General features: G+C 48.7%; 1 protein-coding gene across 4 annotated transcripts in view; it reads right to left on the bottom strand.

The window, feature by feature from the left end:
* The window catches only part of TCF20 (transcription factor 20), a 112,071-nt gene that overhangs the window by 37,469 nt on the left and 49,936 nt on the right, over nucleotides 1–24,666 (bottom strand). For all 4 annotated transcript variants that reach the window (XR_010411299.1, XM_045872402.3, XM_064590533.1 and 1 more), the window contains one exon: nucleotides 13,987–19,674. Coding sequence is in view for 3 of the 4 variants with exons in the window: in XM_045872402.3 (XP_045728358.1) it covers nucleotides 13,987–19,638 (5,652 nt within the window). In the remaining variant the exon portion in view is untranslated. Of the gene's footprint in view, nucleotides 1–13,986; nucleotides 19,675–24,666 lie in introns of those variants that run through there.

Below are 24,666 nucleotides of genomic sequence, written 5' to 3'. Positions count from 1 at the left end.
GGAATGCCCTTGCGGAGAGAGAATACACTGGGAGTGACTCGCTTTCATGAAGAAAGGGTGTCCGCAGCACTGTAAAGCCTCGCCCTGCCGGGAGGCGAAGCAATAGCAGTTTATAAAGATACCTCCCCACAACCATATGGCTGCCTCGCACAGTGCTCTGCCACCTCTACTGTGGATGCTTAGCATACAACCCTGGCCTGACATGTCACCCCAGAGGAGACAGTCTTCTCTTGGACGGTGTCCGGCCCACGGTGAGTGTGCTAAACACTAATTACTGCCTGTGGCCACCTGTGAGGGGCAGGAGCGTGAGACGAGATGAGGGAGGAGAGCTGAGTGAAGGGGCTGCTCAGAGAAGAGAATGAAGAGTGTGTGCCTAGTGGACCGTGGGTTTCTGAGGGCATGAGGAAAGGGCCCGGGAAAGGAGGAAGGTGTGGATCTTGATTTGTGCCTACTTCTCTCCCACTCACTCTTGAAATTCCCCGAGTCACTCTGACCTACTGGCAGGTCCGGGCATACCATGAGCCTCCCTGACTCAGGTCAGGTGCAGCTTCTTGGTGCCTACACAGCCTGCAACCCTCACAGCACTTGACACGAGTGCTAATGCCAGCGAAGCTAAGAGCAGAATTCCTTAATTCTGAAATGGTCCCACTTCACTTGGATGTCTAGGCGGCGTCTCAGACTTAATGTGAACACAATACACCTGACTTCCCCCACCAAACCTGTTCCTCCTCCAGGCTTTCCAGTTTCAAGAAATGGCGCCGCATTCATCTCACTGCTCTTTTGCCACCCCGCTCCCGCAGGCCATAGGAGCTCGCTCCTGCCCACCTCCCCAACCTCATTACCCTCCCCCCGTAGCCACTCTGCTTCTTCTGTTCCTCACATCCACCAGACTTGGTTCCCCCCGCCCCCGACAGCCCCCGTACGCTCTGTCTAAAATGCCCTCTGATCTCAAAGGCTGGCTGGTCATACCACTCCCACCTCAGCCCCCAGGGAAGTTTCCCAGGATCCCCAATCTAAAGCAGCTCCCCAGGGGGCTGGGTGACTCAGCCAGTGAAGCGTCCGCCTTTTGATTTCGGCTCAGGTCATGATCTCAGGGTCGCAACACTGAGCCCCGTGTCGGGCTCCGCACCTGGTGCGGAGCCTGCTTAAGATTCTTTCTCTCCATCTCCCTCTGCGCCTCCCCCTCCACTTGCACACTCTAAAATAATAATAATGATAATAACAACAACAACGCAGCTACCCAATCACTGTCTATCACACTGTCTTATTTTAACTACGTGCATGGATTTGTTGCTGGCACCTAACAGATACCAACTAATACTGGTCGAATGGACAAGGGGAAGGTGCCGGTAACTAGGGCTGGAAGCCCACACTGGCATGGCCACACTTGGGTTTCAGAAACATCACTTCAGAGCACAGGACAGACCAAAGGGTAGCAAGACCAATCATGATGCTACTGGAGAAAAGATGATGGTCTGGACGGGGCAGGGAGGTGGTGACAATGAAGATACGAGAGAGATCTGAATGACTTAGTTAATAAAAACAACAGGATATAGGGAGTGCCTGGACGGGAGTAATAGGGGAGGGGAGGGGGGGGGAGGGGAGTCTGGTATGGCTCCAAGGTTTCTGTTTGGGGCAGAAGACAGCATGGAACCAGTGAGGGGACACTGGTGTCTGTATATTTTGGTTTAGAGTGAGGACACTGGCAGGTGGATAGACAGCTCTCAAACCTGAATTCTAAGTGCCATTAGGTGATGTTCGCATTCAGAAAGCATTCTCCCTTCTCGAAGTGGAGGCTGTCCTTTAGACGGTCGGGCTGGGCTAAGCAACACCAGTGGCAGGACCGCGAGGTGACTGCCCTCTGGAGGTCGCGTGTTTGTCTCAGGAGGCACCCACACGGAGACATATGCACGACGTCCTCTACCGAGGGCAGAGCCCGTGGCAATGGTCCCCCCAGCACACCGCACCCCATGAGGAGCTACTGGGGCAAGCAATTCAGACTGGCCATCCATCTCTCACCCATTAATGTTCTCCCAGAAACGATATAAAGTAGCGGATGGAACAAAGCCGTCACTCAGTCTCATTACCAAAGCACATTTTCACTCCTCTCTTCAATTCTTTTATGCAAAGTTAAAATTCTAACCAGTATTTTCATAACTGATTTTCACTTTTATGTTTTATTTATTTATTTAAGATTTTATTTATTTATTTGACAGAGAGAGACACAGTGAAAGAGGGAACACAAGCAGAGGGAGCGGGAGAGGGAGAAGCAGGCTTCCCGCGGAGCAGGGAGCCTGATGCGGGGCTCGATCCCAGGACCCTGGGACCATGACCTGAGCCGAAGGCAGGCGCTTAACGACTGAGCCACTCAGGCACCCCTTAATTTTATGTTTTAAAACAAGTACTTTAAGTGGTATCCAAAGGCCCAGGTCCTACCACTAAACATCTGTTGCTCATTACGTATCTCTTAAGAGAGCCTGCTGGCTACAGGTTCACCCCGCACTGCACTGAGCAGCCATGTGTCAGGCATTACGGTGGCTCAGTCAGGAATACAGTCACAATACACGGTGCTAAGTGGCACAATTGGGGTAAGGGGAGTGCTGGGGACTTGCTGTCTAGGGAACCAGGTGACAGGTGAGCTGGTTTGTTTTAAATGTGCTTTTCATGAACAACAGTTTAAAATGCCCAGGCCTGCTGGGAGGTGCAAAGTCTTGTTTTGGCAAACAAATATATCATTTTTGAGGCGCTGCCTTTTCAAAGCATTAATACATTCTGATTTCTTAAAGAAGGAACTCTACCTAGGAAACAAGCATAGAGAACCAACTGGCAACTCTCCTGCTGCTTATGTTAATGAACTATTATCCCACCAACTCAGCTTTAAGTAGTTTTTTTTTTTAAAGATTTTATTTATTGGGCGCCTGGGTGGCTCAGTTGGTTGGGCGACTGCCTTCGGCTCAGGTCATGATCCCAGAGTCCTGGCATCGAGTCCCGCATCAGGCTCCCGGCTCGGCAGGGAGCCTGCTTCTCCCTCTGACCCTATCCCCTCTCATGGTGTTTCTCTCTCTCAAATAAATAAATAAATAAAATCTTTAAAGATTTTATTTATTTATTCATAAGAGACAGAGAGCGAGAGAGGCAGAGGGAGAAGCAAGTTCCCTGCTGAGCGGGGAGCTCGATGCGGGATTCGATCCCAGGACCCTGGGATCATGACCTGAGTTGAAGGCAGATGCTTAACCATCTGAGCCACCCAGGTGTCCAGCTTTCAGTAGTTTTTGAACAACAAAAACAACTTGCAAGTGAACCAAAGCCTTATACCTGAGACCTGACACGTCTCAACCAAGATTTAAACCTCACAGACACAATTTTCAAAGTCTAGAACCAGCCAGCACCTCACGGGGGCCAGTCACAAGGAGTACGCCTGCAAGTTAAATGAACACAGACATTTTACTAGAAAGTCTTCCAGGGGCCGCTTGGTGAAAACCAGTAAGAAATGAAATGCCTCCAGAGTTGATGTCGCTGCAGCTGGGTCCCACTCCCATCTTGAAGTTTGTTCTTTCAGACGGAAACGTGTCATTGTGTTGACCTTGGTCCCATGCATCTGCTTATGTGGCAGCTCTTCAGTGCTATTCTCACAAGGCACATTCCTGGACAGCAGTCTGCTGCCAACATACTCGGATGCAAGTGTCAGCTCAGAAGCGCACACAGCCAAAATCACTCCCCTGTACCTGGCTTACCGGGACGGGGTCATCCGGGGCTTGCTTTCTTTCTCGTCAGCTTGATTTCTACCCAGTGAGCTTAATGACAGGGACGCATCTCCACTAAAACAACAAGTGAGAACACCTTCCAGGACCGACACCAGCTCACAGCACTTACGTCCTTTAAAACCACCTCAGCTCAAAAGCCTCTAGGAATCGTTTAGTGTCCACCAAGGAAGCTACCTGAGCTCCAGCAAAGTTAATTTTACCCCTAACAGTCCTCTGTCACCATCCTATTTATAGATGAGAAAACTTTATCTAAGAGCTCTCCAAATGCCTCACTTAGGTTACACTCCTGAAGAAAGGGCTTCCATACATCCACACTTTCCAGATAACTGAGTTTTCAGACTTGGGAAGTTATGCACAGAAAAATGACAAATTGAAAGGAAACATTAAAATTCCAAATTAATGATCAATGGACATTAAAATTAATAGGGAACAATTAATGATCAACGGACATTAAAATTAATAGGGAACAACAGCAATATCACTAATACAAGAAATAAAATTTAAAGGAAGAAATTAAAAATTAAAAAATATCTAATGTTGCTGAGGTTATAATGGGCTTGTATGTATCTGTGGATGATCGCAGCTCAGTATGATCCTTTTTGGTTAAACCACAAGACAATGCCTATCAAAACCCATAAAATATTCACACTTTCTGACTTAGCAGTTTAACATCTGGAGATTTTCCCCTCAACTTAAACTCCATGAATAGAAATATTTACTGCTGCATAAAAAATAGTAACCAGAAGTCTCAATGTCTAACAGTGCAGGAGTACTTGGCTAAATTACATACGTGTTAAAACAAAATACCGTAAGTTACTATGCAGGTTAAAATTACAAAATTAAGTGAAAAAAGCAATACAGCCTTGTGTCTCTAGTTAATGGCAGAGACTCTGGGTCTGGATCCTGACTCAGTTTCATCCAGGAGGAAGCCCACCTCAGAGGGCTGCTTTGAGGTTTAAATGTGAGAATTCACGCACAGTGCTTGGAAAGCACTCAATTCATGTTAGCAGTTGTTACTACACTATTACTATATCTAGTAAAACAAGTACATGGACAAAATCTAGAAAAGAGGCAAATTTATTGGGTTATCAGGATTGTGGCTTTCTTCTACCTATAGTTCTAGTAGTTTTACAGTATGAGTAACATTGTTATCATTTACTCTTATGTAAATAATACGTAATTCTCTCATAAAAGGTATTTTACCTTTTCAGGACTCAGGAGTTAAGACTGTGCCTCAGCCCACGGACGTGCCCAGCGCCCCCTCTAAACCCTGTGGCCAGCCTGTTAAGCCTGCTCTTCTGTCCTTTCCTGTTGCTTTGTGTGAGTGGAACTGTCTCAGACCCTCCAAAAATAAGTATCCGTGCATAGTGACAATCTGAACCTCAGAACCCATCTGACCTCAAAGTAAAGTGCATGCACTTTGTGTAGTCTCAGTTCAACACAGAGAGGCCTGAAGCTACATCCTGGAACTCCGAGAAAATGGGGTGCTACCATGCACAAGAGAGCTTTTTCCAGGCCCCAGAAAGTAAATGTTTCATATCAGCTCTCTCACCATAATTAAATGCAATTTCGTATTCCACTGTGTTGTCAATAATGTCAATGTCTTGAAAAATTATTAGAAAGCCAAAAGTAGCAAATGACCTCTTCTGTACCCCCTCCCGTTCCCAACCATATTACAGGCAATAATTATAATGGTAGCTTGACGTCTCTGATAGCTTTTCAGAGTTCTCTATGTGGGACTAAAAAAAAAAAAAAGATCTCATGATTTCCTATTTCCTCCTACTTTCTTACAACCCGGATTAAGTTTCCTGGTTTTACATTTATGCAAAAAGCTAAATGAAAACCAGTCAGTCCTTATGAAAAGTACTGTACTAGAGACCCAGAGTGCCGACGACCTGAACGTGCAGATTTGGTTGGACTGCTTTCACACCTAGTAGTTTCTTCTGCCTGCTCCACATTAGCTACAAAATAAAGGTCTCCCTTCCCTTGACCTCAATCCCCTCTTTGCGGTTACTGGTGTCTTACCCAGCCCACCCCATCGGCCAACCTGCCTGCTGAATGGGAAACCTCAGCTTTATCCCTCACTTCCCTTTACCTGCCACACCTAATCGGTTTCTGGATTCTATCCACTTTAAATTCCAAAACGATCCTAGTATGTGTCCACTCCTTCCGGTTCCCTTCTCTGCCCCTTCTTCAGCCCTTAGCATCTCTAGAGAGATCAATGCCACAGCCTCTCAACCAGTGGACCTGCTTCTTCCCTCCGACGCATTTCTCCCGAGTTGCCTTTATAAGCCACAAACGTGATCCTGTGATCACCAGCACTGCTGGTGGCTTCCCACTGCCCATAAATTAAAGGCTCAACCCTTAGGCTACAACACAGCCCTCTGCAGTCCTCATATACGTATTAGCTATTTAGGGGGGTGAGGGGGGAGGTGGAGTGTGCTTGCTCTGAATCATTCTATGAATTCTTAATTATTTTGGACCTCCCTTACAGCGCTGACCCATCAGAAATGTTTATTTAAAAAAATAACTTTATTACTGGGTAGACTTTTTACTTTGGCCTTAGGTAATCACTATCAAAAAATGACCAACTCCCAAGAACACTAATGCTTTTACTTAACGTGCAAGGCAGATTTTACTCCCTTCCTTCTGCCTCCTCTCCTTTGAACGATCTAACTCCCGAGAACGTCTGTGTGGGTTGCTGCTAGATCATAAGATACTAATTAACACTGCACCCTAAATACCACACACCCTGCTCCCCACAAACCCGAGTTCCCACAAGAGTAAAAATGCAAAGAAAATGGCCGTTTCCTATGCAGGGCAACTTCCCTTCCCTGGAAGAAGCGCTAGTTATGCTGGCCTGGAATGCTACCTGAACTACAGCTAAGTGGGCGAACAGGAACACATCTTCACTAGAACACATAAGGACACCACCCTAGGACAGATGCTGGCCCACAGCACTGGCCCAACATTTCTCTATGTACCTTCCAAAGAGTCACTCATGTTCCTGACAACCTTCTTTACAACAGGCACTATCAGTTTCCATATTTTATAGATCAAGAAAGTGAAGCACAGAGGCTAAGCACCGTGAGCAAGTGACCAGCTAGGAAATGCCAAGTGCTGGAATTCACATGAAGCAATGTGACTCCAGGACTCTCACCTAACCCCCACCTCCCCAGCTGCTGAGCAGAATGGCCAAGGCAGAAAGGTGAGGAGGATCTCTGAGGGCACGATTAAGCTGAATGGATTTCCCCTTATCGGACTTCTTTTCAATAAATGGGAAGATGGGGAAAAAATGGGCCTGCAGTTGGTGGCCTTCAGGGTCCTACAAAATTGGCCTTGGACTGGGGTAAGAGGTTAGGCCAGGGGGCGGGGGGAAGCTCAACTTTTCTTAACAGTATGGAATAAAGGAAGCTGTATGTCCTGGAAAATTCAAGCTCTCATGCGGGAACTGTGTGGCAAGGCATCACTTTCTGTGTGAATCGCATAAACCTTCCTGACAAGGTCCTGGAGCCTTGCTGCCAAGTGCTGTTCCTCACACGCCAACAACCGTGGGACTTGGGGCCAAGGCTCCCCGACCTGTGAAGGGAGCTAAGGGCCCTTACAGCATTCTAACTTCAGATTTGTAGTGGTTTTCTAGCAAGGACTCAGACAGCTGTTGAATTGAAATGAATACCTACTTTTGCATGCAATTTGATCACGTGAGCTCTTTTAACACATTATCAGTAACTAGTGTAACATCTCAGGGATGAATTATTTGGCCTGGTATATATAGTAACCTGTCAACGTTCTTGTTTATGGTCCTTTCCCTTTAGCATTTTCAAATAATCTATCCTTTATACATTTTATTTATTTATTTATTTTGAGAGCATGGGGAAAGAGGGAGGTAGAGGTGCAGAAGGAGATGGAGAGAGAGAATCCTAAGCAGGCTCCATTCCCAGCCCAGCATGAGATCATGAGACCTCAGACCCTGAGATCATGACCTGAGCCGAAATCGAGTCAGACGCTTAACCGACTGTACTACCCATGCATTCCTATAAGTTTTATTTTTAAATCAGGTATAAAGCTTCTCTCATCATCCTTCCATCCCTAAAAGAAATAAAGAAATAGACTGTAGGAAAACTCTTTCAATTTGTCACAATTTATTCTGTAACATTATATAAGCAATAAAATTCCAAAACTGCAAATTTCATGATATTCTTTAGACTTAGAAAAACCAAATCCTGAGACAAAATGACCCTTTTCATGTTTAGTCTCAAGGTCATCACTATGTGATATAAAAGAGAGAGCACACAGGTAGTACAAAGAAAAACAGGTAATAAGATAATCATACAACTTTGAAAGAGGAACAGAGGGATGAATGAACCCTGGTGCCTGAATGTGTTAATACAGTCAGGCTGGGAAAGCAGTGTGAGCTGCGGCAACAAAGATCAAGTGACAGCTTCCAGAGGGGACAGGAGAGGAAAGGAAAGAGCATAAGGAAGCCAGGGGAGGGGGAAGGGGAGGGAGGATGAGGAGAGGGTACAGGGGAGGGTCGGTCTCTGCTTTTGAGAGGGTACAGGGGAGGGTCAGTCACTGTGGGGCATCTGTCTGGAGAGTCAAAAGCAGAGACCAGGAGTTTCCGTGGGAAGGCTTCAGCAGGACCTCGGTGGGTGGCAGCATCCTTGGGTGGGTGGCAGCCCACTACTAACTTAGGGAGCACAGATGGAAATTCAGGGAGCATATAGGATAACGCCTTTATTTCACACATAACCAGAGAGGCTAACTGATCTGTTTTTGATGTTTTAACATGCAGTTACATTTTTATAATGTCATAGATATATTAATACTTTTACACTTGCCAAGTCAGGTTTTTTGTCACAGTCTAAAGTAAATTAGAGATGGAAGACGGATCTACTTAAACTTGTGTTAAAAATAAACTTCAGGGGGGCGCCTGGGGGCTTAGTCGTTAAGCGTCTGCCTTCGGCTCAGGTCATGGTCCCAAGGGTCCTGGGATCAAGCCCCGTATCAGGCTCCCTGCTCAGCGGGAAGCCTGCTTCTCCCTCTCCCATTCCCCCTGCTTGTGTTCACTCTCTCGCTGTGTCTCTCCCTGTCAAATAAATAAAGAAAATCTTTATTAAACAAACAAACAAACAAACTTCAGGGGCACCTGGCTGGCTCAGTCAGAAGAGCATGTGGCTCTTGATCTCAGGGGTCGTGAGTTCGAGCCCCACGTTGGGTGCAGAGATTACATAAATAAAACTTGAAAAAAAAAAAAAACCCTTTATATATAATCCTTAATATACTGATCAAAAGAAAATTAACCCAAATCCAGTTAACATACACAAATTCCCACAGAGGCTGTTAAGAATCTGTTTGGAAGGGGCGCCTGGGTGGCTCAGCTGGTTAAGCGACTGCCTTCGGCTCAGGTCATGATCCTGGAGTCCCGGGATCGAGTCCCGCATCGGGCTCCCTGCTCCGCGGGGAGCCTGCTTCTCCCTCTGACCCTCCCCCCTCTCATGTGCTCTCTGTTTCTCTCATTCTCTCTGTCTCAGATAAATAAATAAAATCTTTAAAAAAAAAAAAAGAATCTGTTTGGAAGGGGAGCTGTCAGCCCAGGTGGTGGTAGAAAGAAGGGAAAGGAATAAACACAGGCCAGCTCTCCTGAGAGCAGAGGACACTAGAGATCCCTGTCTGCCGCCATAATCCTGAACCCTGAAGGCCTTCACATTCCTAAATGTAGCAAACATGACTTTTATATACCAAGTTATACGTATGTCTGTTTAAGAGGCAAGTGCCTCTATCACCATCCACATCAGACCAGAGGTCACTGTGGGCTCACATATACAATCAGACCAAGATAAATAGGCAGAGGTCAAAGTCAGACAAAACCAAAGAGGACTTGCAGAAATGAATGGAGTAAGTTCCACCCTCAGAAAAGGAAGGGGAGTGAAGGCCATCTGCTGGAACAGGAATGTTCCAGTTTTCCACAATTTTCACAGTATGACACTTACAGGGAGGGAGCTACTGTCTCTCGAGGACTTCATATTATTTTGTTATAATATCATGCTTGTCAAAACACCTGATAAATACATGGGCCAAAATAGATCTCTAATGAAATATATGTGGCCTTATCTCAACATGATAGGATTGGGAGCATGCCTGTTAAGCGGACTGAAATTGAAAGCATCTGCTAAAACCTAAGACAAAACCAGAGTCAGAGTGGCCTTGACAAATTGAAACAGCATCTATCAAATTAAATAAGAGAAGGCAAGTTAGTGTAATTCTAATTTGTTCTCAAGTACATCAGGAAAAGGAGAATATAAAGGGGGCAAATAAAACAGAAAAAGATCTTGTAGTCATAGTGGAACATCAGTCAGCTCAAAAAGCCAAAGCAGCACTTTTTTTTTTAACCATTTTTAAAATCAGCGCATCCCTGGGCTATACCACCCGAGCGTGTATCGCTAAAGCCAAGTCATCCTTCATTTTGAGGGTAATGGGATGGTACCGTCTCCCTTCCCATCTCACTGGGTGGCTTGTGGGAATAAAACAGATGTGGAAGTGTACTGAGAAATTAAATTCAATACACAAAGCTAGCATCTATTCTAAAACAGGGATGTTACATAAACAAAATGGAATTGAGGGAAAAGTCTAGTATTTTTTTTCTTAAAGCATTCCTTTTTTTTTTTTTTTTTTTTAAAGATTTTACTTATTTATTTGACAGAGACAGCGAGAGAGGGAACACAAGCAGGGGGAGTGGGAGAGGGAGAAGCAGGCTTCCTGCTAAGCAGGGAGCCCAAGAAGGGGCTCGATCCCGGGACCCTGGGATCATGACCTGAGCCGAAGGCAGATGCCCAAGGACTGAGCCACCCAGGTGCCCAAAAGTTTAGTATTTTTAAAGGACCCTGGCATTGTGTGAGTACAATATAAGGAAATTAGCATAAAGCTATAGTCTCAGATTTATTTAAGATCTGTCGTGAAACTAATATAACGTTACAGGTCAATTATATCTCAATTGAAAAAAAAAGACTGGTCCACTGTTTGGGTTCTGAAACCCGTTATTAAAAGAGATGGTGGCATTTGCAGCCCTGGTGGAGCCAACCAGAGAACCTCTACTATATAGAAGCAGCCTAGGGACAAAAATACCTGCCTTTATGCCTTTTACCTTTAAATGAAGCATTCCAACTTTTATCCCTTAGAACATATGATTAATTTGAGGTACTTCTGAAATAGCTGAGGCTGAAATTAATATTTTAAAAAACAAAAAACACTTTCAATATTCTCTACCTAAATTGCTTCATGTTATCTTAACCACCTAGTGGACGATGGGGGGGGGGGATGGGCAAGAGAGAATGATTTATCATATTCAGCATATCTGTTCTAATTATATAACATGCCTGATTTTACTTTGGGATCAAAGCTGAAAAGCAGTAAGCTAAATTGTCACTTTCTAAAGACACGGATTCCCGATTAGGAATTTTAAAAGGCAGGCCTGCGGGTCATCAACCTTTCTGGGACAGAGGGACCACCTGTGGCTTAGGGTGGTCATATCATTCTCAGGTGCCTTCTACTTTCTATAAACTAGACCTGGATTGAGACACAGGATTTAGGGATCTGCTGGGCAGAAGTTAACCTGCTGATTACTGATTACCAATTACTGCTACAGAATGTTCAACAGTTTATACACAGAAGTTACTCTGAGAGATATTAATAATATTCTATGTTGAAATAAAGAAAACACTGACAGATGGGCAGGGACACACACCTAATATAACAAACCAAACAAAACAAACCACTAAATATGGCAGGCAGGCCACCAAATGAGGCAAGACGATGACTGATAGACTAGGGAGTACTCAAAATTGACTATTTAAAGAATTTTGTGCTTTAGGGTCTTAAATGTTATGTCCCTTTAAGACTTTCGTCTTGTAAAATGTCACCGTGTCTAAGAAGCAAATCTTTTTTTTTTTTTTTTTAAGATTTTATTTATTTATTTGACAGAGAGAGACACAGCGAGAGAGGGAACACAAGCAGGGGGAGTGGGAGAGGGAGAAGCAGGCTCCCCGCAGAGCAGGGAGCCCGATGCGGGACTCGATCCCAGGACCCTGGGATCATGACCCGAGCCGAAGGCAGTCGCTCAACCAACTGAGCCACCCAGGCACCCTCTAAGAAGCAAATCTATTCCAAACCTGGAGATTGGGAGTGACCATAGTGATGGAGAGGGAAGAAGGGAGGAAAAAACCTCACGTGGTGGGGGAGGGTCTTAGAGGGAAAGCAAGCTCCTCGTGTGACTGAATTAGAATGTTCTAATATAAAAAAATATATATGTAAACTTCATATTAACTACATTTTTTACTGTAGTTTATAGCCTTGACTTCCTTTTTATCAGACACTCTTATAAATTCTGGAGACAAGGCAATGATAAAATGTAGTGCCTTTTGGGGGGGGGGGGAAGTATAGGGGGCGAGCAAAAGAACAGTATAAAGTATCCAAGAATACCATGATCCAGGCTGATACAATCCTTATTCACTGTAATTGAAAATCATCGGTATATTTGTCAAGTATGGTATATTCTAAATATAAATTAATACAAAAATTCTTACGTAATTATCATAGACTGAACACACATTTCCACATCTTTTCCCTTCCCACAAAGATAAAGGGATAAACTTATACGACAACTTCACGAGGACAACCAAGAACGGGAAAGGGAACACACACGAGAGATGTCCCCATTTCCGGACGCTGGCAATCAGACAAAGAGGGCGCAACCCAGCGGTGTGAACAGCACAGAGAGGAATGAGCGCAGGAGAGGGGCCACTAGAAAGAACACCAGCAAAAAAAAAAAAAAGAACACCAGCCACTGAGTGGCACAGAGCCTGGGAAGCAGGTATCTCAGAAAGTGGGGCCAGAAACCAGGTCATTAGCTCAAAATTTTAAGAGGAGTTAGGTCCTTAACCCAGCCCAATTCAAGCAGTTAGCAGTCCCCACAACACGGATGTTCAGAGAAGAAAGATGTTTTGAGAATATCAGAAATGAAGATAAATACATAAATAGTTAGATGGTACAGCTGAAGAGAGCATGGAGAAATGAGAACAAAAAGGCAGAGAGAGAGAGAGAGAACCCAGGAGAGAAAAGGTAAAGCCAGAGGATCGATCCAGGAGGAACCTAATTCACAGGATTCCAGAAAGAACAGAGAAAACAGAGGGAAGGAAATTATCCAAGAAACAACACATGACAAACTTCCCCAAGTGGGAGACAGGAGTTTACAGACGGCAAGATCTCCCAGTGGAGCAGCACAGCGAGTGAAGAGACCCACCCCAAGGGAAACCGAGAAGATCCTCTAACCCTCCAGAGGAGAAAGGCGGTACACACACTCACACTAAGGACTGAAAACCACACACGGCTCCCGTCCCCTCCTCCAATGCTGTGCCAGAAGCTCGAGGACAAGTCAGGAACCAGGACTCCAAGACAGTGAGAGAAAACTGTTTCAAATCTAGAATTCTATACCCAACCAACCCTCAAGTAAACATGAGGATGGGATAGAGACATATTCTCATACAAGCCAAGATCCCGGGAAACTCCTCGGGGATGATGCACTGCGTTAAATGAGGGCGCAGACTAAGAAAGGCAGAGACACGGGGTACAGGAAACAGCATTCGCTGGAGGAAAGAAGGGAGTGACAATGATGACAAACACCCCAGGATAACAGTTATGAAACCGACCTAAAGAATGAACATTCTGTTGTCAAGTTTGGATTAGAGAGATGTGGTCCAAGAAAAGCCATAACGACATGAATTAATAATTCTAGGGAAATGAAGAGTTTCAGAAGAAAGGCAATAGAATCACAGCACACTTTGTGAGCATTACAGAGTCAGATGTTGAAAAATGGGGGGAAAGGATCAATAAACAAAACAAAGAGCAGTAAAAGCTCATTGTGTAGAAAGCGAGGAAGGCAGCAGAGCAGTCGGCAGGCAGGCTGGAGGAGGGGTAGAGCAGGGACGCTCGCTCTGCTACGCGGTGCTGCCCAAACACGACTCTGTAACCTAGGGACCCGTATTCCCGATAAAAATCAAAGTTAAACAAATCATACAAATTACCCCATTTTCTGTCCATCGTGTGGGCCCAGGGGCTCTAATCTGGAGGAATTACCATGTGATGGCGAAGAATAAACAGCAAGGCTGGGCGGAGTAAAGGAGGAAGAAACAGGCAGAGCGAGCCCGGCAGGGGGCGCCATACTCACCATCTCTCTGGCTATTTCCAGCGCCTCCTGCAGGCCGTAGAGCCGGCCGCAGACCAGGTAGATTCCATTGGCCCAGAGAATACAACCCTCATGGACCCAAAATTCATTGCTGTCAAGAGGTAGTTCAGGGATTTGTAACTCCAGCTCGGGGCCACCTTCTGAAGTGGTGGGCACGGAGGGCTTTGAGTCCAAAGCAGTCTTTTCGCTGCTGCCCTCGGCGGTGGCTTTCTTACAAGGGAGCCCCCGGGACAGGGCCCGAGGGCCTCCGCCGCAGTCTTCCGAGCGGTGTCGCCGCTTAAACCTGGGGTGGGCGGCCAGGCTCCTCTGCTCCTTCTGAAGCTGCTCCTCCTCCTCCTCAGTGTCCGTCTTGCAGCCATTCGAAGCGCTTTTGTGCCGTACCTTCACTTTGCTCTGCATCTCTGTGGCCCGCTTGGCAGGCGGGTTCTTCGGGAGAGTGGCTGCATAATCTTGTGGATAAAAGGGTCCAAAGAGGTCGCCCATGTTCCGGTAACTGGCCCACTTGCCACAGAGACAGCAAACCAGGTGCCCCATAACAGAAGACTCGGTCACAACAGGGCCCTGCAGCACGAAGGACGAAGCTGGGAGCGCCTTGCTTTCAGTGCTGCTGGGTGGCGGGGTCAGAGACCTCTGCCCCTTCCGGCCCCTCACCAATTTGGTCTGTTCTTCCTCTTCGGCATTGATGATTGTACAAACGGCCCCAAGTTCACACTTATTTACTACATGGATATAAGGGAAAAAAGACTTGTTCTTGGCATCGGTTTTATCCAGTGGCTGGGTGGCATACTTCAGTTTGATCTCCGGTTCTTGGGGCTCCACGATGGGGACTGCCTGTTTGGTTTTCCGCTTCCTCGGCTGCGCCCCAGGCTTCCTTCTCTCCCGCCTCTGCCTCTGCTTTTTTGGCTTTGGCTCTCCATCTGCGGAAGCCTCTGGTATCTGGGGGGGCTGCGGGGGTGGAGGCGGTGGTTGCTGCTTCTTTTGCTTATTCACGCTACCAATGGGTCGCCCCTTCTTCTTTCCTGAGGGGAAGTACCCCTTCGGGGGGAAACCCTCTTGTTTGGGGGAAATCGTCACTGTGTCATCTTTCTCTTCAGCCTTGGGATTTGCCTCAGGGGCCGATACGCCCGCGGGAGGTACATTCTTTGAGTCAGGAAAGATTAAAGGTGCAGTCCCACCAAGGGAACCATCTGGTCTCCCTTGGTTACTCCCAGGCTTCTGTGAGGTCGCAGATGTCATGGTGCCAGGGGGGTCCTTTCCAGCAGTGACCGTGTCTGGGTGTGTCTCTGTCTTCACTTTGTCGTCCCCACTGCCGCGCCACTCCTCTGCAGACCTTGGCAGGGGCTTTTCAATGTTCAACTCCTGGCTTGTTGGACACACTAGGTCAGACACCAGCTCACCTTTTCTCTTCTCCATCTCGGCATCCTGAACAGCAACGCTCCCGCCTTCGGGAGGGCCGCTCTTCAAAGACAGTATGTCATCGAGAGTGACCGTGTCTCCCCCAGCCTCCGCGCTGTTCGAGGATGCACTCCTCCTAATATTGGGGGATGTGATCTTCTGAACTATAGCTTCTAATTTCAACCCCCGGCCTTTCCGGGGGGGCAGTATTTTGGTCTTAGCAGGACTTGTAAGGGTAACAGCGGGGCAGTTTCTACTATCTGGACTTGGAAGGTCCTTGGCGGATTCTCTCTTAGGGACAGATTTGACATCCTGACTGTGAGAAAGATGCGCATAGGAATTGAATGCTCTATCGGCGCCTTCTTTTGGTGGGTGAAGGAGGCGCCCTTTATCTTCGGTGTTACTGTTCTTCACATCTTGTGACTGCCTCTTGCTGGGAATGGGAGAGATAAAGGAACGCACCCGCCTCCGCATGATTAAGGGGTTTTGAGACGAATGATCCTCTTGGCCTGGAAGCCTGAGCATAACATTACTGGGTTTGGATGACTGTGGCATGTCGGTGAGCCCGTGTCCGTCAGCCTCGTGGGGCGGCCCATACCTCTTCTGATTGGACATTCCCGGAGGACCGCTGCTTTTGGCTGGAGAAGTCTGCCGAGAAAGATCCCAACAAGATTCTTGTTGCAACTTCTGGGAGCCATGCTTCAATTCGATGCCTTTGTTAGACAGACCATCACTAGACATGAGGCAGCGCCCCCCTTCCTGACCGCTGGGGTCATGGTAAGTGCCCATCGGTGGGCCATACATCATACCATCTTTGTCATTTTTCAGGGGGCTCCGCACTCTGTCAAGAAACTGCTGCTGCCTTGGGCTCTTCCGCGGTCCCTCCTGCCTGTGCTGTGCTGCGGCAATCACTCCCTGAGCAGAACTGCTGCTCCAGTCTTTATATTCCTCTTGCTGCTGCTGGTACATCTGTCTCTTGTAATGGAGCTGAGAGTTCAAGCCTGCACTGGGGTCCCCATAAGCATGAGCCCGAGTGTTGGTGTGGTAAGCAGAGGCCAGGCTTTCCGAGTTGGGAGAGAAGGGAGCGTGTAAAGAACTCCGGTTGGCCCTCTCTGAAAAGGTCATGTGCGGGTTCATGTGATGAGGGTCTCCGCCTGGGCCTCTGCTCCTTCCAGGAGACATCTTCAGTTTTTCTGAGAAGTCATGATACTGCGAAGGGGACCGACCCCTCATGCCCTCCCGACCACTGACTCTGCCAGGGGCCCGCCGCATTGGCGTGGGTCTGCTGTCTTGGGGGCCATAGTCTGAGACGGAATCGTGGGCTGCCCCAGGGCTAGCATTGCCTCGGTAAGACTCGTGCTTGATGCCAGCAGGATGGCAGTGGTCTCCAGATTTCTTGTTGTTGAAACTAGCTTGCGATTTGGATTGTTCAAAGTCTTCCTCTTTTATCTGCCCGCTCTGGGATTTCAGCTTTGTTTCCATGGATACCAACCCACCTGGAAGAATGACTGACTGACTTAAACTTGGATTGAGCCGTTCACTCCTCCCAAGTCTGGTGTCGGCACCCATGTGTCCCAGTGAGTGAGCCCCCGGGTCCCTGACAATCTGTCTTAGTGGAGAAATATCACAGATCACTGATCTTCTTTCAGAGAGGGAACCCCCGGGCTCATGGGCCGACGACTGAGGCTCTATTTCAAACTTTCTGGGAATTGGATAGTCAGCCAAATTGATCTGTTTCATTTCGGGAGCCGTGCCGCTTGACTTCCTCTCCCAAGGGCCCCAGTGTGGGTTTTCTAATAGGGACCCGATGCTTTTGTTCAAAAGGCCCCTGCTAGCTAACTCATTGGTTTGACTGACCAAGACGTTAGGCCTCGTGGCTCCTTCCAGGCCACCAGCCATGCCCTGATGCTCCTGAGTACTCCTAGAATATCTCCGGTCAGGATGGTGGTGGTAACCCTGAAGCACTTCCTGCAGCAGGCTGGGGAACTTCTCATTTCTCCCCTTTCGCTCCCCGTGGCCAGAGAAATCCCCCTTATCTTGTCCTGTAGGATACTGAGGAAAGCTACTGACGTTTCTCGGCACGGCTGAGCCGAAACTATCTTTGTAACTATAGCGCAGGCTTCCAGGAGATTTGCTAGGCTCACTCCTGCCTATAAAACCGGGGCCCATCGCAGAGTGCCCGCCCTGGCCGTTTCCCTCTCCATTGTGGTTGGAGTTATTATCTACATTCTTGTTTCCTTTGCTCCCTCCCCCGGGGGGCTCTTGCTGTGGGACTGACGGGTGACTGGTTTCCTTTGCCCCTCCAGTGCTGGGGGGCCTCTGAGCGGCTGAGGGATCATCCTCTTGGGAGCCTTTCTCTTGCCCACCAGGCTTTTCTACCCGACCTGTCATGGCTTCCCGGGAGACAATCACCCCAACGGTCTTCTCATTGACTTTGGGGTTGCCCTCGGACGACAGCGGTGTGTCCTTAGCACCGGGCGAGGCAGCCTCTTCTCTGGCCGCGGGACTGGCGTTGAGTCTGGGGGCTTCGTTCTGAGTGCCTTGTGCCGGGGAGGAGCCAGCTTTCTCGGAGGCCCCGCCCTTGTACGTGGTGTCGGAGCTGGTGCTCTGGCCACTTAACTGCCTCACCCGCTCGCCTTGGTCCTCGGAGCTGCTGGAGCAGCCTCCATCCAGCGACTCGGCCATGGGGGACTTCAGTTGTTCTTCAGGCTGTGAGGAGCCTTCGGAGTTTGTGCAGCTGTCTGCTTTCTTAGAAGAGGAGGAGGGCCTCTTGGAGGTCTTCTTCTGAGGGGTCAGGGCATCGGAGAGTAGCATGTGCTGCACAGTATTTGGAAGATTGGCCACTTGAGTACTCAGGGCGCTCAAACTACTCAGCCCGGGATCCGTCAGTCGCTTTTCCGGCACTCCTTCTAGTCCAAACCCTTTGAAGCCCGCAGCATGAGAATTAGGACTGGGCATCATTGAGGGGGTCGGGCTGAGCTGGGGCATCAACTGTAAAATTCTGTTCCTGGAGCCCAGGGGCACGCTGCCTTGCCCACACTGGAGGTTCTCCCCACCCTGCATGAGAGGAGACGGGGTGGAGCTACAGCTTGGAGACTGAACCACAGAGGCCGCCGGGGAAGGGTTCGAGATGGGGCTGAAGTTCTGGTGGAACTGCATGGGGGACCTCACAGGAACCTCAGGCTGGCTGTACTGCCCCACCTGGGCCTGCAGGGGCAGCTTGGCGGCAGCGTTGGCGTACTGCATCACATGCTGGGGGGGGTGCTGGGGCGGCTGCTGCGCGGGCTGCGGCCCCTGCTGCGGCCCCTGCTGCGGCCCCGGCGGCATCTTCGCCTGCTCGAAACTTTTCAGAGACTGAGGCTGATAGCTGTAATTGGACTGTGTTCCATAGGCCTGGGCGTTAGAACCCACGCCGTGGCCCTCGTACTGGGAGCCTGCGTTCACACTGTAACTGCCGTCGTAGCTCTGGCCGGACTGGCTGAAACGCTGCGGAGAAGGGAAGGAGGAGGAGGCGGCGGCGGAGGAGGACTGGTAGTGTTGGCCGAACTGACCCACGCGCAGCTGGTAACCGGCAGCGGAGGACGGCAGCGTCGAGGGCCGCGGCATCGGCTGCAGATGGGACGACCCAGACGCCGGCTGGCTGGTGGCTTGCGGCAGAGGCTGATGGGACTGGTAAAGCTGCTGTCTCAACTGCTGTACCTGCTGCTGCTGCTGGCTGGAAGCCTGCTGCGGGTACTGAGCACTGCTCCCTGGAGAGAAAGGGCCCGTGTAATCCTGCTGGTAATGAGACACACCACCAAGGGCAGAGTGCTGTGCTTGAAACTGGCCCACGTGGCCCTCGCTCCCGTACTGATTGCCAAAGCTGCTCCCCTGGGGGGGCCCGTAGCTCTGCACGGGCCCCGAAGGCCTTCGCTGAGGCGGCTGCGGGGTTCCTGTCGTCACGGGGTCTTTGCTGCCTGCCATGTAGTAGAAGTCTCCGGCCTCTTTCCTGAAACCCTGGTAGCCCTGATGGCCGGAGGTTTCGCTAGCCATCGCTGCCGCCGCCGCCGTTCCCCGTCGCCCACCACCACCACCACCGCTGCCGCCGCCGCCGCCGCCGCCGCCGCCTGTGCCCCCAAAATTCTGGAACATCTGGGCCTGACGCGGGCTGAACTCCTCTATCCGGGATGAGCCGTGTACCTCCTGTGGGTAGCTCTGCTGGTCTCCGTGGTAACTGCTTTGCTCCCGGAAGGACTGCATACTGTTCAGCAGCACGGCAGCAGGCCAACAGCCCTCCTGGAAACGGAAGAGGAGAGAGAACAATATCAGACACGCGTCTCCTCCGCACCAAGAAAATCAAGTCTGGGTGATGGAGGCGATTCGATAATTCAGATGCCCAGATGAAGGGAACTGGCTTGAATTTCACCTCCTTTTATTTCTTATCCCATCCACTTCTGAAAATGCCAATAAGCAGAGAAATGGCCTCAAGGGTGAGGCAGAAGTCTCTGGGAGTATGAAAAGAAACATTCTGGGTAAATACAAATTTGGTACAGAAAACAAAAACAAAAACAACAACAAAAAACCCACCTCGTTATTAAAGTCATAAATGAGCCCCCAACATTCAACTGGGCTAAAATATGGGGCTGTGCTATTACTGTTAATTAAAAAAAACCCAGCAATTTTTAAGTCAGTCTTCCAGTTATGCTGGGGAGGGTGAGAAAAAACACTTTCATCTATTTGCTTTCCTTTATTAGCCCGATCGCCGGACTGAGGTCTCAAATAATGATGAGCACCAGGCAGCCCTCTACTGGCTGTTCCCGCCCTCCCCAACTTTGAGAAACAGAACTGGCCCGAGAACAGCAATCAGTCTCTTATGTCCAAATACACGTTAGTGCAGGTTTCCTGTAATTACCAACTACCTGTGATGACTGGCGACCCCAGGACACTCAACTCTTCTCACTATATGATTCCTTATTGCTGCAGCAACCCGCACAGACCCAGGGCTTAATCTCTTTCTTGACAGGTAGCTGTGTGCAAGGCATTCCTCCCTTCAACCATCTATCGTTAACTCCCAGGGACAAAAGACTAGGCAGTGTAAGCCAAAGCAGCAGTGACCATTCTTCCAGATTCTTTTGGAGGTCTGCAAGAAGTTCCAGCACCTCTAACACCCACGTCATGTTTTATTTCCCAATCTAATATTCACAGAGTTATTACTGGCCATTACTGTGAAAGAGGGAATTGAAACGGTCACTTTGGAGGACAGTACAAGATACAGAGGAAAATAAAAATCCGTCAAGCTCAGACCTAGACTCTTCCCAAAGCCATCTGATTGGGTCAACACCTTGCATTACCTTCACTCATGTGATTAGCATGTAATGTACCACTCCTCTTAGATAATTGCCTTTTGCCTGGGCCTATCTCCTTCTCCCAGTCAGCTGAGTAAGACGAGGCCAAACTGCTCCAAAGTCTTTCAAATCAAAGTTGCGAGAGGTGCCTGTGTGGCTCAGTCAGTTAAGTGTCCAACTCTTGGTTTCGGCTCAGGTCATAATCTCAGGGTCATGAGATCGAGCCCCATGTTGGGCTCCGAGCTGGGCATGGAGCCTGCTTAAGATTCTCTTTCCCCCTCACGCCCCCCCCCCCAAAAGAAAGTTGTGAAATACCTATGGGTTAGGGCAAGTTAGGACAAAGTTTTCCTACAATGGCTTACTAAGCTAGTTTCTTAGTTCCTGCTCAGGAACTAGTAGACAGTAAAGTTCCTGGCAGGAAAGTCAGTGATCCTTTTAAAAGGTAAGTTGGATTCCTTATCCCGCAGCCCAGTGGGAGCTCCCCATCTCATTCAAGTGAAGCTGCTCTGGGGGTCCCTATCTCCACCCCATTACCTCCCTGACCTCCTCTCCCGCCGCCCACTGCTCTAGTCCTGCTGGGTCCTGCTCCCGCGACCACCAGAGGCATTTCTACAGAGGAATTTTGCTCTAGCCTGCAATGTGCTTCTCCTGTCGCAGCATGGCTTGCCCCTCTTACTTCCTTCCAGTCTCTGGGCAAATGTCAACTGACTGGTAAGGCCTCTTCTGGCCATCCTATTCAAAACAGCTAACTCCACACCTGAGGCTGGGCTTTTCCCCAACAGACACAGATACACTACTTGTGTACTATCTGTCTCTTCCCCCACTAGAATGCCAACTTCCTAAAGGCCAGAGACTTTGTGCCTTGCTGTAATCCTCACGTCATTAAATGGTAAAGAGCACACGGCAGGCATTCTGTGAACCAGCAAATGGTATAAGAACTAGGCTTTAGAGAACTAGGCTAGAACGTACCTACTCAGAGGTGGTGCTGTGGCGGGGAGATGAGAGAGTTGCAGGAAGAGAAAATAGAACATGATCGATCTAAAAGCAGAGCTGGGGGATGCTAACACCCTGCCTGAAAAATCCTCCGGGCCCAGTTCCAAGGGAAAAAACCCAACTTGAGTCTACATGAGAGCCCTAAAGAGGCTTTGGAGAGTAAACGTGGGTCATGGCTGAAGATGGTCAGTAACTCCAAACTCAGAAAGCTGCCCCACTTCTTCCTGAAATATCTTAAGTCTAAAATAGCTAGACGAGAGTCTACTACTTTGATATTAAGTTTGATTATATAATCACATGACCCAAAGTCATCTTTAAACATTCAAGTACAAATAATCTCAGAATCTAAAGGAAACCGCTTCTCATCATCTTCAAAATGCCTCTGCAACAGACTGCTCTTTTCTGTGTTCCAGTGAATCTGCCGGGCAACAGACGACAGCTTACTGCAGAGCCCGGGACAGTAGCCACCCTTCACACGCACTGTCACTAGCCCTCACAGCACGGACATCCTCGTTTTACAGATGATGAGACCGAAGCACAGAGCTCCCAAGGCTCCTGAGCAGCAGGCCCCCTCAGGCCACGTTCCCAGTGCTGCACTACCCGGAGGACCCAGGATGCAGTCGGCGACAACTGCCGCCTGTCCTGCCAGAGGTCAGCCGGGAAAGTGGGCGGCCACCAGCAATACTTGTCAGCATGTCCCTTCTCTGCCCCCGTCTCACCAGGACCTCCCCCATTATACCCACACTGCCGAAAACCTTGTGTCAGCACAGGTGTCTCCTGTCTGCGGTGCGCCTCTCTCTTGGCTCTCAGGGCCAGTGGCCTTCTCTGCATGATAGAAGGCAGCTGAGATGGGTTACAGCGGACAAAAAGACTAAATCTGGAAGTTTAACGAAAACCTTTCTCAAGAGATAACCTCTCCACAAATAAATATTTTACATGTTGTTTAATTAATCCTTCCGTAAATAAAATCAGGTTTCTGAAACTGTGTGTATAAACAATGTTGTCACTTGCTCCAAATTTTTCCTTAGCAGGAGCTTCTAAGAGCTAAAGACCCGTTTAACACCAGCCAGTCCCACCGCATGCTGCCTGGTCCCTGAGAAAACCCTATATCCACAGGGGCAGAGATTTGGGCACGATTCCTCAGAGGTCTGTTCCCAGCCCTTCTCTGGAGATTCCCTGTCCTGTAGAATGCCCTTTCTCCCTATTGTTACAGTTCTGGTTTACGGACCAGACGAAAAAGAAAAAATTCCCAGCCAAATACCTCCCGCAGGGTACAGGTCACACTAAATATTCTCAGTATACATGAAGGATCTGGTCACGAGAAAGTGAATACAAGTCCGTCTGTTTTAGGAGTTCCAAGCAAAGCAATTAGGAAAACTAAGTATACAAGTAATTGAAAATGTCAGCCCAGAGTATTTGTAATTTAGTATTAGCATTATAAAATAAGCTACTAACTAACAGAGATCATTCCAATACTATCCTATCATTTTTAAAAAGCAAACATAATTAGCATTGTTACTAGTAATGACACCTGAATTTCCTTGTTTGAATGAATACAGATGTGGTTAAAGAAAATCTGACACCCCAAAGGAAGTCACCCATGAGGAATTTGTATATGCGCTCTGAAAAGAGGTTTGCCAATGCACCTCCCTCCCAAACTCTCCCTTTCCCTGACTTCCCCTTTTGATTTTCTCCTGTTTTCCTAGCTTTCTGAATGGTTTCAGAGGGCTGTGGAATTGACTAGCAAGGTCCCAAACTTACTACCTTTGTGTTCACAGCCTAGAGTTCACACACCAATCTCGCGGCAACCATAGCTTCTGCCTGTGGCCTGCTCTCCATCCCATCACAGGGCCCACGACCTCGCCATCTTACAGAAGACAACAGTGGTTCTCGTTGTCTTCCTTCCTTCACATGCCCAACACCATCCCACTCCCCAGTCCACTCTTCTCTACAAGTTCTCCAAACTGTCCTCAACACAGGTTCCTCCAAGATCTTTTTAAGTACCTGTTTCCTCTTTCTTAACCACTGTTTTTCTGCTCCTTCTCCTTCCTTGCCTTGAAAAAATGCTTCACTTCTCAAGATAAAAACATGCCCTACACTTCTAGTTATGGCCTCTGCCTGGTGGATTATTCTGTTTGTCCTCCAGCCTCCCTGCTCACCCATCTCCACCCTGCTCTATGTCCCGGGAGGGGGCACAGTAGGGACCCTAAGAGGCTCCAGTGCCCCTGGCTTCTGGCCCAGTCTGGCTGGGAAGAGGCAGGAAGAGCGGGGAGGAAGGATTTGCTGTCTGAGCTCTAACCCTGCAGTCACTGAGGCTGGCGGAGATGGTCCGCCAATGGCCGCGCTCCCTTTGGGCAAACCTAACAGCCACTTTCTCCAGGCCTCAGGAACTGCTTCCTCCTCTTGCCTTTCAGGCCTGGGGGAGTAGCAACTGCTGCTGCTGGCGGAGGAGACTCTACTTTCTCCACTGGTGCCCCCACCCCTGCTCACCCTTTGTAAACAGTCCCAATTCTGCACTGCGGTTAGCTTGGCGTCCTGATGACCCTCCTTCTAAGTCCTCCTCTGCAGAGCAGAAGCTGGGAGCTACTTTCCATAACTCCCTTCCCAGCATGGATGCAAAGAGAAGCACAAGAGAGATTTGGAAATGAGAAGAAAAAGGAGAGCCTGGTAGCCCCGGAGGCGGCTGTGCCGACAGACGCAGATGCCTGGCAGCCTCCCCGGGAGCTCCTGAGAACCACTCCCCGTGGTACCACAGCCCGAGATGGTCGGTCACAGCCTCCCCGACCTTCTCCACCCTGTTCTTCCAACAGTGGGATAAACCCTTAATTCCTCTATCAAAACCCTTCATACCTGGAACAGAAAGCTTTCCTTCTCCTGAATGATCCAATTAAATGCTCCTCAAATTACCCAGTGTGAGTGTGCCATCTGTTTCCTACAGGACCCTGACTAA

This window comes from Mirounga angustirostris, unplaced genomic scaffold, assembly GCF_029215605.1.
Source record: "Mirounga angustirostris isolate CCGP_5_RB_7025 unplaced genomic scaffold, mMirAng1.0.hap1 SCAF_5, whole genome shotgun sequence".
Classification (NCBI taxonomy): Eukaryota; Metazoa; Chordata; class Mammalia; order Carnivora; family Phocidae; genus Mirounga; species Mirounga angustirostris.
This window is presented reverse-complemented; position numbering and strand designations above follow the sequence as displayed.